This window comes from Bufo bufo, chromosome 6, assembly GCF_905171765.1.
Source record: "Bufo bufo chromosome 6, aBufBuf1.1, whole genome shotgun sequence".
Taxonomy (NCBI): Eukaryota; Metazoa; Chordata; class Amphibia; order Anura; family Bufonidae; genus Bufo; species Bufo bufo.
Window position 1 is genome coordinate 123,803,247 of NC_053394.1, and position 13,656 is coordinate 123,816,902.

The 13,656-nt window shown below is 41.1% G+C and overlaps 1 protein-coding gene across 4 annotated transcripts in view; it reads left to right on the forward strand.

Moving 5' to 3' along the window:
• The window catches only part of MARCHF8 (membrane associated ring-CH-type finger 8), a 281,618-nt gene that overhangs the window by 262,438 nt on the left and 5,524 nt on the right, over positions 1–13,656 (forward strand). For 3 of the 4 annotated variants that reach the window (XM_040435133.1, XM_040435134.1, XM_040435135.1), the window contains 3 exons: positions 3,497–3,576; positions 4,182–5,006; positions 8,314–8,494. In XM_040435133.1, the coding sequence (XP_040291067.1) occupies positions 3,497–3,576; positions 4,182–5,006; positions 8,314–8,494 (1,086 nt within the window). The remainder of the gene's footprint in view (positions 1–3,496; positions 3,577–4,181; positions 5,007–8,313; positions 8,495–13,656) is intronic. The other variant, XM_040435136.1, reaches the window with a different exon arrangement.

The window sequence follows — 13,656 nt, forward strand, 5'->3', positions numbered from 1 at the left end:
TTTGATCTCTGTCAGCCTCAATTATTCGCTCAAAGCATTTCAGAATGGGTATTGAGAACAATGGAGGCTAGTTCGCCGCTAGACCCGCGCCGGTCATCAGACACAGTGACAGCAATTTAAGATACTAAAAAGGTTCTTTTTTTTTTTGCATTGCAGTCAAATTGATCAAAAAGAACCTTTATGAATATAGTCAATATGAAAATGACAAGTTCTGTGAATAGTTCTATTGTGCTCCACAGAGCTGCCACTGGTATTTCGCATTATACATTTTTACAATATTTTGGACACAGTGCTGTAAAACGACTAAAGAGCGGTTTGATCTGCAAATAATTGAGTCATTGAAAACTGTGTAAGAAAATTAGTACGTTCAATATTGGTGAATGCTGGAGAAAATCATCAGTCCAGAGTCGTAACAAAAGAAGAAAAAAAAATGTCGTGTGCTCCCACCCTCACGAAAATCATCAACGAAAATCAGTTGCCATGACATCCTATTAACATACACCGGTGACTCACTCCTCTAGATTGATCTGCTAGTAATATTAAAGGGCTTGGCCACTTCTACATCATTTTGTCTTCCTCACTGAATGTTATTCAATATTTCTGATGTATAAATTACCTTTGCTCATTGGTTCTTGTTTTGCTGCTTGTTTGCTTGTCTTAGCGGCTGTACTGTTTGTTTGTTTTGCCACGGCAGCACGTTCATGATGTCATATAGTGGATGTCTAACCTCACCCATCTGTCCATTTGGTATTGCGCATTCCCGTCCTTCGTTCTACTGTGTAATCCAGCTCTGCTTCTTCCTGTCTAGTCTCACGTCATCATTTCTACAGCGCAGCCGCTGGACGCTTCATATGGAGCCTGCGCAGTAGAATCTATGACAGGAGACTGCATATGATGAAGCGGAGCAGGAGTAGACTTGGCATGTGCAGGACTCTTCCTCCGGCGTCTGTGCAGTACAAGTGAAGACACAAGACTGGACAGGAAGAAGCGGAGCTGGATTAGGGCTCACGCACACGAACGTGTGTCGCCCATGCTGTGCATTGGTGATCGCAAATTGCAGTCCCCATTGCACAGGCACAGTCCATGTCGCCGGCGCTGACGGATGCAGACCCATTCTGTCTGCACGGGAAAAAAAAAGAGCATTTTTTTTTGCAGTGCAAAGGCAACGACCGAAATGCCACATAAGCACTCTGTAGTGGTTCCATGACCTTCCGCTCTGTATCTTCTAGACTGCAGTGATACAGTGGCCGCTGTTTGTGGGCCGCACGTTCGTGTGCATGAGCCCTTACACTGAGCATGCACAGGACAATTCCTAGAGTCTGCACCTTGGAATGAATGATGGGAGCACACAATGCCAAATGGACAGGTGGGTAATTTTAGGCTACTTTCACACTAGCGGCATGTTCCTCCGGCAGGCTGTTCCATCGGGTGAACAGCCTGTCGGATCCGTCCTGCCGCTAGTGACCGTGTGCCTCCAGACTGCCGCTCCATCCCCATTGACTATAATGGGGACGGGGGCGGAGTTCCGGGGCAGGCACGGCAACGCACGGCGAGAGGCTGCCGGAATAAAACTGCGACATGTCCGACATTTATTCCAGCAGCCTCTCTCCGTGCGCTGCCGTGCCTCGCCGGAACACCATCCCTGCCCCCCATTATAGTCAATGGGGACGGAGCGGCAGTCCGGAGGCACACGTTCACTAGCGGCAGGACGGATCCAACAGGCTGTTCACCCGACGGAACAGCCTGCCAGAGGTCCGTGCCGCTAGTGTGAAAGTAGCCTTAGACATCCACTGTATGACATCATATGAATGTGCCGTCATGTTGGAAAACAGCACATCCACTTTTTACAGCTGGGGCTGCGACCAGCAAACAAGCAGAAACCAATAAGGAACAAAGGTCATTTATATATCAGAAACACAGGGAACCTGTCACCATTGAAATGTGAAGTAATCAGCAGGCAGCATGTTATAGAGCAGGAGGAGCTGAGCAGATATATCGTTTTATAGGAAAGATTCATATAACTTGTATTTTATTCATTGAAATTCCTGCTCATTTTGGTCTTTGAAGTCCAGGAGGCGGTCCTACAGTGATTGACAGCTATCTGTATACACAGTCATAGGGGGAAGGCTGTCCGTCACTGATAGGACCAACTCCTTGACTTTAAAGTCTAGAATAAGCAGGAAATTAAATGTATAAATTACAAGTTTTACTGAATCATTTCCCACAAAACGATATATCAATGTTCTCCGCTCCTCCGCCTGCCTGCAGCTCAAACACCATGGCCAACAAGACAAGTCCCCTTTGCACAGTGCATCTGCCAGAATTCCCCAGCAGCAAAATTCACACCATTTTGTTGTAGAATTCATAGGGTAATTGCTGTGGGGATTGCCATAGTTTCATCCTGGGCATTGCAAAGGTGAAATCTACAGCAGGTCATATCTGGATTCCATTGCAGACGTTTTATCTGCACTTTAAGGATGAGTTTTTTGTTTTTTTTTAAATCTCATCCATTTTGCTGCCATTGTAAACACTGTGGATTTTCTGCATGCAGCAAATCTACAGCATATCTGCCATCTGTGGCCATACGCTAAGAGTTTTTGGCCTACATAGAGATCAGTAATGATGGGAATAGATCCATAGTAGTATACAGGTAAGTACAAACACCAGCTTTTCTGACAGTATTAATATTATACTGAACATGGCAAATAGTGTCGTAAAGTGTGCCGATACATGGTCCGCAGATTGCCTGGACATTGCCATACAACCCTTATTAACTGCACATTCACATTTAGTACCATCCTGTGTCTATAGACATGGTGCATACCTCATTGCCCAGGGTGCCATACTTTCTAAATAGTGCCATACAATGCCCACGCAATGCCCTCACTGTGTCAAACCGCGCCCCAATGTATTTTGCCCATATTGAGCCATACTGTGTCTACCTACTGCCAAATGGTGCCCACATACACAGATTTGGTACAAACATTGTGCCATACACTGCTCAAACTGTCATAGCGACTGGAAAGTGTTTTTAAAGCATGTTAGCCATTGGTGAAACCCATGTCGGGAGTGATGGGTGAACTTTAGACTGTATCACCTATATTTGCACTTGCTCCTAAATATTTCATACTTTTTAATTGTTGTTGATCCTTTTTTCTTGGATTAATTTATTGCACTTTATTTTGATGTGTTTTGACAGTTATATGATGTGATATCAGGGCATATCTTTTGCTATTTGTGATTTGTCCGTTTTGGCGTTGTCCAGCCACTGTTTTGGGGAATTTGTACTGCTTTTCTAACTTTTATTTTTGTTTTCATTTTGATAAATTAATGTTTTTGTATGAATTAGTCTGGCATTATACTTTTTGTTGGTGCTGTATATTATGTTTGGCTGTGACAGGCTGAACCCTAATATTTTTAGTTCAGTTTTTTTCATTGAGCAAATATTTTTGATGCTGAAAGGTTCTGGTTCAACCAAGTGACTTATATTTTTCAGGCGGGAAGCCCAACTTCAGTTACTGCACCAAATAGCTTTCCACGGACATCAGTGACTCCCTCCAGCCAAGATATTTGCAGGTATCAACTGATTATTCATCTATTAGGCTACATGCACACGAACGTTAGGGTTCCGTGCCCATGCTACGGACCGCAAACTGCGGTCCGCAATGCTCGGGCACAGACCGTGGGGCAGCCGCATGCGGATCGTGGACCCATTCACTTGAATAGGGTCCGCGATCCGCATCCAACTGTCCGCACTGCAAAAAAGTGGTGCATGTGCTATTTTTTTGTGGTGCGGAGGCACGGCCACAAACACCACGGAAGCCGTAGTGCTTCCGGGGTTTTCCAATCCGTGCCTCCGTTCCGCATCTCCATGATTGCGGACCCATTCAAGTTAATGGGACCGCGATCCGTGATGCGGAATGCACATGGTCGGTGCCCGTTGTACGGCCACGGGGGGCACACAGTCGTGTGCATGTAGCCTTATTTGTATAGAAAAATTACATATTATAAGTTAAAGGTACTTAGTCCATAGCCTTTGATCAGATACTGTCTGTATATGTTCTTCCTTGTGCCACCCCATGTTGTCTCTGTATTGTTTTCTCTCACGTTTATCACAATGAATGTCTTCTCTTGTCATTCTTTTTTTACTTTCTATGCTTTTTTCACTGTTCTGCATGCAGTTCCAGTGCTGTATTTTCTGAATGTTGTCATCAAAGTCCATTGCAGTCTGCTGTTGTGTTGAAAAATCCCAAATGCCAGAGTTCTAGGACACCAGGGGCCACGGTGACCATTGTTTGTCAAGATGACTTCTCTATGGAAAATGCAGATACAAAAACCTGTAGCAGCATCGTGAACCCCTTAAAGGCTAAGTCCACCCTTCCATTCTCAAAGTCACTCAATAACGTGGACCAAAAAACAGAGAAGTTGTCTGGGAATGGTGATTTTGTGGAAAGAACTAGCTCAGAAGGGAAACTGCTTTCAGCCGAAGATCATCATTTTGCAAAGAACAAATTTCAATTTCTAGAAAATGAAGCCAAATTTACTAATCCTGTTTCTAAGAATAACTGTAATGTTCTGGGTCAATCAGTCTCATCCAACCCACTGAAAATCCCATATCTGGACACTAGTCTTGGATCTGTATGTATACCTATACTCGATGATAAGGCAGACAGCGATTCCTCAAAAAGCAAAACGTTGCTCCACTATATATTTTCTTTTTCACCAAGCTCCAGTGTCCATAGTCTGAACAGGTTCCAAGAGCTTGATGGCTACTCTAGAAGTCTTCACGCAGGCACATCTTCCAGTTTGCTGTTGGGAAGCACTGATTTTTGCTCTGATGACGTCGGGGATGATGATGTATTTGAGGAAAGTGTTCCTATCAAAGAAGATTCAAAGGAACCAAGGGCTCCCCTATGTTCAGTGGAGGATAGTGACCTTGAATGCCCTTCCCCTTCCAAAAAAGTTCCCCCCGCTTCCCCGGTGTCTGCATCTGGGGATGTATGCAGGTTGGTTTAAAAAAGAACCACCCTCCACCTTCTTTTCTGGGATGCAGTCCCACTATATTACATTGAATCATTGACAGCTATAGCAAGAACATCACAGTCTACCACCTGGTGGCTTTTTAAGATGTCAAAATACGCAGTCAGTCTTGACAAGATTGTAAGTTCTATCTGACAGATTTTGTAAATAGGAACATGGTTTTGAAGAGTGATAATTCTATTCTATTATCATACCCTTTGTTTTGTTTTATTTAATGCAGTTGAGAAAAAAATCTGTGCGATAATTCGAATAGGTAACCTCAAGGAAAAATTATCCGTCAAGTGACTACTCTTAATGAAGACATTCCCATTACAGTTGACTTCATGGCTGTCAATGATCCTTTTTAATTCTATGTGGAATTACATCCCTTTAGTTATAGAAGAGCTTTTAGCTGTTCATGCTAAATCTTAGTTTACACTAAAGAAAAAATACTGGGATTTATGATCAGAATATCACTCAGTATTGCTGGCATACTGGACAATGTGACAAGTGGGACCATGTTGTTGTTCAGTACTCATGCCAACATTACGATTAAAGCAGAGTAGATATTCCGATTATGTCTTCTGAGATCAGTTTATTTTTCTTTGTGTTGTATTTATGTAGATTGGTCTACATGAGGAACAGTAAAGCCTCACTTTATGTTACCCTTGTAGTAGTGTGTATCAATCAGGACTGGAGAACTTTCAAGAGCCAGATCACCAATGAGCCTAGACAATTCTGGCAGAGCAATTTTTGACAATTTACGGGCGAGGGTTACTAATAGACCACTCGTGTATTATAATATTCATTTACCTTATTGGTTATAAAGCTTACATGTCACTTGGGCCCTCAAAAGATTTGTCTAGATTCTAGGATGTAAATGGCTGGCTCCTGAGGTTAACCTTCTTTCTCCACCCCTGATCTAAGCGCATTTGATGCCTACAAAAATTGGCAGGGATTTTTACACTAAATCCATAAATTTTAACACCTTGTAGGCATCTCCTGCCTCAAACATTTCACTAAGTCATGTGAAGTGATATGCTTAATTTTCTTGAACATATCTTCATCTCTCAGAATATCCACTTCTATGGGTGTAGTTGACAAGAACACATTATTGTATGTCTAGCATCCTAGCGTTTGCAACAACATTCACTTAATCTGGCATCCAATGTACTGGAATTTTGGCACAAAACATTTTGGTAATCCAAATAATTGGATGGGAATGGAGTTAAAGATTTGAGCTAGATTTAAAAATCATAATAAATTATATGAGTTGCAAATTGATAGCCCAAAATATTTTATAAACTGGTAAGCCTGTGGTCCGGTTGATGCCAGATTAAAGGAATTTTACTATAGATATTGTTCCTGTAAAACAAATCAAAACATATATATATAAACTACATGGCCTATACGATACATAAACCTCTAAACTCCCTCACCTAGACAATAATTTATTAAAACCAAACAACTTCTGATTTTTCTTTTATTAAAAGGTAATTTCTGGGAGTACTGGCAACCCCTGCAGATCAGCTGACTGAAAGCACTGGTCCTCTTCTTTGTTTACAATGCACAGCTCCATACCTTTGGTAGTGGCTGTGTCTGGTACTGCATCTCATTCCCATTCACTTGATTGAGACTAAGCTACAGTAAACTCCAATACCAAACACAGACACTGTTCCCTTGAAGTTGCATAGCTTAAAAACTTCCCCGCTGAGAATAAGTCTACTTCTGCACAGGCTCCCGGAGCTCTTCCCTAGAGATTGAGCAAATCATTTGAGAAATACCTCTGCCTGACCATAAATAGAAATGAATGGCTGTACCGTTACAGCTGCAGAATCTTCTCTCTCCCCTCATTGCACTGATCTCTGTGATCAGTGCACTAGTAGAAAAGGCTAAACTATCGGTGTTCAGTGGCTATTACAGCCTGGACAGGTGAGTGACCCACTGAAGCCCAAGTTTGAAGGTTTAACCTTAGACCACCATATGGACGTTAAAAATCTCTCTGCCCTAGACCAACCAAGCATTAAACCCTTCTCTGCCCTAGACCATATGAACTGTTTCACTGCACCAGAGATGGTATGAGTAAATCTATGACCTAAAGTAGACAATCAGTGATGCTGATAAAAATCCCCTTCTCTGCCCTAGACCAACTAGGATCCTGGCAGTAACCGCTCTGCTGATGTAGACCACCAGGGTTAAAAACATTGATCTCTTGATTGTCTTTGATCACAAGATCAGACATTAAAGGGGTTTCCCCATCTGGGACATTGATGGTATATCTTAGTGATATGCTATCAATGTCAGATAGGTGCAGGTCCCACCACTGGGACCCACTCCTATCTAGAGAAAGGGGGCCCCTTAACTGCAGGAGAGCACATTCCGCATTCATGATGTGCTCTCCATTCATTGCTATGGGAGTTTCAAAAAGGGTCAATCGAGTGCTCTCTGCTATTTTTGGAAGTCCCATATCAGTGAATAGAGAGCGTACCGTGCAAGCACGGCCACCCCTACATTCACCACTATGTGACTGCTGGAAATAGCCAAGCCAGTGCTTGGCTATTTTTGGAACTCCCATAGTGGTGAACAGAGGGTGGCCGCGCATGCGCAGCTGCTCACTTTTCACCTTGGGGAGAGGGATCCCACAACTTGTCCTAATGATATGCCATCAATGTCCCAGATTGGAATACCCCTTTACGTCTTTCTGTAGACCTCAGGGATGTTCTTATATACCTATCCGATACCCCAGTTAATTGTGGCTAAATTGGCAATCCAAAACAGCAGCAAATAAATACTGCTGTGTAACGCCAAATAATTACAGGAAACGACGCCTGAGTGCCTGACTGCACCACTCACTAGCTACAGAGGCATTGTACATTGGGCTCAGCTGGTACCAAAAGAATGGTGCTGCACCTGTTAAACAATATAGGGCCTCCAGTGAGCATGGACTCTTCAGTCAGCTGACAGTAGAGGTGTCGGGAGTCGGACCCCTACCTATCTGATATTGATTGCCTATCCTAAGAATAGACCATCAACATTAGGGTCTTGGAAACCCGCTTTAATGAATATTTAGTGACATTTATTTTAATCAACCAACCTACTGTGAACGAGTTGTGATATAATTGTGATGTTCACACTCTGCTTTACAATGCCAAAAACAAACAGTTCCAGTTATCACATGGAAAGTCACGTTTTCACATAATTTGGAGATTTCACATAAACAATAAGATACAAAACTTTAAAGTAAAATAATTTCCAGTAAAAGTATAAACTATACATGTCTTGTCTTTAATTTAGGATATGTCACTGTGAAGGTGATGATGAAAGTCCTCTGATAACACCCTGTCACTGTACAGGAAGCCTTCATTTTGTGCACCAGGCTTGCCTCCAGCAATGGATCAAGAGCTCAGATACTCGATGCTGTGAACTTTGCAAGTTTGAGTTCATTATGGAAACCAAATTAAAGCCTTTAAGAAAAGTAAGCGAAATACATTTTAAAATTTCTGCTGAGTGATTGATCTAGAGAACTATGGCTTGCAGATGACCTACAGTAGGATTTTCCTTAGAAACTAAGGGGGGAATTTGTCGCGAGTGCAATTCTTAAAGTCTATTTCTCTGGAATCTGCATTGCACGTTGTTTGATAAATTTGTCGCATCTTTAAACGTAACACTTTTTTCTAGAGATGTTACTCCAGTTTCTTTTGTGCTATGTAGTAAAATTGTGCCTTTTTTTACTTTTTAAAATGCTGCAGTTGATAAATTAAAAATTCCTAAATTATTACAGAACAAAATGGCAGTCTCCAGAATTCTGGTGCAGATGGCATGATAGCTTCCCCCATGACGGCATGATATCACCAATGGTGTCTAATGCATACGACCAACAGACTTGTAATTAAATAGTGTGTAGTTGGTGATTAATACAACCAGCAACAGTAAAGAGGAATAAAGGACTGATTTTGATGAGGTAGAAAGGTTATGTTTCGCTTCAGGTTAAATATGTATAAGCCCAAGAACCAAACTAGTCATAACTTTAGAGGGTGCAGAGGTCACAGATGAAAAAGGGCAACGATAGCTGAGGTGTCCTTAACAGCCTACTGCAACATAAGAGCATGTAAAATGGCAAGTAAATATTAGTTTGGGGGCACTGTTATAGATTCTCCTTCAGGGCCTAGGAGCACTCGACGTTACACCACTGACTCTTGAGCTCTATTCATCTTAGAACTTCCCAACAAACTGTATGTGTCTGATGGAAGTTTTTGATAAATTCCACCGTATAGGCATGCCCAGGGCCGGCTCCAGATTGATGTGGACCCTTTGGTGATAAATCTCAATGGGCCCCCTTGTGGCATTTGTCATATATCACCACGGCATCTGAGAGTGTTCAAAAATGGAAGCCCGGGATTCCTGCTCAGACGCGCCTTCCCCCAGCAGAGATCGGGGAAAGCCCCCTGTTCTAAAAACGAACCACAGCCTGAACTAGGCTTCCAGGCTCGTTATTAGTATGGCCCAGTTCAGGCCACTAGGTGGCAGCACTAAACTGTGATATAGTAATTTATATGCAGAATAATGGAGCAATTTCCATTATTCTGTATAAGTTGCAATCTGATGAAAAGTAATTAAAAAAAAAAAGTTTAAACAAAAGTTTTTAAAATATAAAAAATAACCTAAAAAGTTAAATCACACCACTTTTACCAAAACAAAAATAAGCAAAAAAAGAATAACATTATGGGCATTGTTGCATGTGAAAACACCCATACTATTAAAATATATATTTTTTAAATTAGCCCATATGGTGAAGGATGTAACAGAAAAAAATAAAAAAGGCTGATTTGCCATTTTTTCATCACTTTATCTCCCAAGAAAATTTAATAAAAAGTGATCAAGTCATACACCCCCCAAAATTGTATTGTCAAAAAAGACAGATTTCCCTTAAATGAGCCCCCACACATCTCTGCAGACATAACTATAAAAAAAGTTATGGGGGTCACCGGAGAGCAGGGGTTCTGTTAGGGTTGCCACCTTTCCCAACTTCCCAACAAAAAAACAATAGTTACACAAATTAAAAAGGTTGGTGTGTCTATTTAACTTGTATTTAGCCTCTATTTAGCCTCGTTGGAATGGAAAAGAACTGTACAAGAAAGATGGTTTGCATCTTTCTCTCAAGGGAACGAATGTCCTCTGAACAGTTCAAAGTATTTGCTAAGGAGCATTTAAACTAGGAAAGGGGGGCAAAAGATTGATAAGCCAGCAGTCCCGACTGCCCCCTGGAACAATGCCAGAAGATGCCAGTAGCACATAGGTTAAGAAATGACAAGCTCAGAGTCTTGTCTACAAATGCTCGAAGTTTAGGGAATAAATTCAATGAACTTGAGTCTATAATGGCACCTGAGAATATAAATTTAGTGACTGTTACAGAGACATGGTTCAATGGGAGTAATGACTAGGATATAACAATTCCAGGGTTCTCTCTATATAGGAAAGACAGATAAGGCAAGAAAGGGGGAGGAGTGGCCCTGTATGTGAAAGATAGCATAAAATCTAATTTAATACAAGTTAGCAAGACCAATTTAGAGTCAGTTTGGGTTACCTTGCAGCTTGATAATCACAAGGTAACTCGTGTATGTGTGATATATAGACCACCTAGCCAAGTCAAAGAATTAGATGATCTACTAGTTGAGGAAATAGCTAAAATGACATTGAAAGGGAAAGTTATCATTAAGGGAGACTTTAATCTTCTTGATGTAAACTGGAAAACCAAAATAGCTAGTTCTGCCAGGAGTACAGATATTGTAAATTCCCTACTGAGATTATCTCTACAGCAAGTAGTTGAGGAGCCAACCCGGAAGGAGGCCATTTTAGATTTAGTATTCACAAATGGGAATTTGGTATCTGATATTACTGTAGGGGAAAGCTTGGGATCTAGTGATCACCAGTCAGTGTGGTTTACTATAAGTACAGTGACTGAGTCACACCACACAAAAACAAAAGTTTTAGATTTTAGAAAAACTGACTTTTCTAAAATTTGATTAGTGGTATACGAGTCCCTATCAGATTGGAACAGTTTCAATGGAGTCCAGGAGGAATGGGACTACTTAAAAGTGGCATTATTGAAGGCAACAGATAATTGCATTAGACTTGTCATTAAAAGCAAAAAAAAAAAGAAGAGACCACTGTGGTTGCTCAGCAGAAGTGGTCAAAATCATTAAAAACAAAAAAATAGCATTTAGTAATTATAAAAAAAAAAAATAGGATGACAGGCAAATGTATAAGATTAGGCAGAGAGAGGCCAAACAAGTTATAAGAGCTTCTAAAGCACAGGCAGAAGAGAAATTAGCTCAGTCAATGAAAAAAGGCGATAAGACATTCTTCAGATACATAAATGAAAAAAGGAAACTAAAACAAGGAATTACCAAATTAAAAACAAAAGAAGGAAGGTATATGGAAGAAGATAAAGAACTAGCTGACTGCCTCAATGAATACTTCTGTTCAGTTTTTACAAAGGAAAATGAAGGAAAAGGACCTCAGTTAGGAAGGAAGATTAATGAATCTTTTGATGCATGTGTCTTTACAGAGGTAGAGGTTCTAAGTCAGCTGTCTAAAATTAATACAAATAAGTCACAGGGGCCTGATGGGATACACCCAAAGCTACTAAAAGAGCTTAGCGGTGAACTAGCAAAACCATTAACAGATTTATTTAACCAATCACTGGTAACAGGAGTCGTCCCCGAAGATTGGAAATTAGCAAATGTTGTGCCCATTCACAAGAAAGGTAGTAGGGAGGAATCGGGCAACTATAGGCCAGAAAGCCTGACATCAATAGTGGGGAAATTAAATGAAACCATACTTAAGGAGAGGATTGTGGAACATCTAAAATCCCATGGATTGAAAGATTCAAAACAGCATGGGTTTACTTCAGGGAGATCATGTCAAACTAATCTTATTGAGTGTTTTGATTGGGTGAATAAAATAATAGATGGCGGAGGTGCCGTAGACATCGCTTATCTGGACTTTAGTAAGACTTTTGATACTGTCCCACATAGAAGGCTTATCAATAAATTGCAGTCTTTGTGCTTGGACCCCCATATTGTTGAATAGATTAGACAGTGGCTGAGGGACAGACACCAGAGGGTTGTAGTCAATAAAGTATATTCAGACCAAGGTCTTGTTACCAGTGGGGTACCTCAGGGATCTGTTCTGGGACCCATATTGTTTAATATCTTTATCAGCGAAATTGCAGAAGGCCTCGATGTTAAGGTGTGTTTTTTTGCTGATGACACAAAGATTTGTAACAGGGTTGATGTTCCTGGAGAGATACACCAAATGGAAAAGGATTTAGGAAAACTAGAGGAATGGTCAAAAATCTGGCAACTAAAATTTAATGTTTATAAGTGCAAGATAATGCACCTGGGGCGTAAAAACCCAAGAGCAGAATATAAAATCAGTGATACAGTCCTAACCTCAGTATCTGAGGAAAGGGATTTAGTGGTCATTATTTCAGAAGACTTAAAGGTAGGCTGACAATGTCATAGAGCAGCAGGAAATGCTAGCAGAATGCTTGGGTGTATAGGGAGAGGCATTACCAGTAGAAAGAGGGAGGTGCTCATGCCGCTCTACAAAGCACTAGTGAGACCTCATTTGGAGTATTGTGCACAGTTCTGGAGACCATATCTCCAGAAGGATATTGATACTTTGGAGAGAGTTCAGAGAAGAGCTACTAAACTAGTACAGGGATTGCAGGATAAAACTTACCAGGAAAGATTAAAGGACCTTAACATGTATAGCTTGGAAGAAAGAAGAGACAGAGGGGATATGATAGAAACTTTTAAATACATAAAGGGAATCAACAAGGTAAAAGAGGAGAGAATATTTAAAAGAAGAAAAACTGCTACAAGAGGACAAAAAAATGCAAAAGGAAAAGGTTTTGGCTTACACCACATGAATGGTAGACTGTCAATAGGTTTAGTGCATGAGCCCAGAGTTCACAAATTCGATGAGAACACATCCTAGCTTCAAGCTTGTGACAGCTACATTGTCGTGCGAAGAGCGAGTCTTCCTAAGCTGGTCATAAAAAAGTAGCAAATTTTGCACACGAAAATATAGCAATTTTTCCGTCACTCTTTCCACTTTTGAAAAGTGGTAAGTAAGGTGGGGTTTGTTAGCTAGGTAAATAGATATACACCAGATTTAACAAATGCGACTTTTTTAAAAGACGCAAAAAATGTTGCAGTCCCGCTCCAGTAAGGGGGTGGTATAAAAACTGGAGTAACATCTCAAGACATATTTAAAGATGCGCCGGATTTATCAAACAATGTACAACTACAACAACAAAGCAGACTAAGGCAAAACTGACTTCCAAAAGTCACCTCATGATAAGGGTGCATTCAGACGACCGCATTTCTGGGTCCGGATCTGTTCCGCAAATTTGTGGAACGGGTGTGGACCCATTCATTTCAATGAGGCTGCAAAAGATGCGGACAGCATGCAGTGTGCTGTCCGCATCCATAGTTCCGTTCAGCGGCTCCGCATAAGATATGTCCTATTCTTGTCCACAATTGCAGACAAAAATAGGCATTTTTATATATGCGGAACACACATGGCTGGTATCCGTGTTTTGCGGACTGCAAAACACTTACGGTTTTC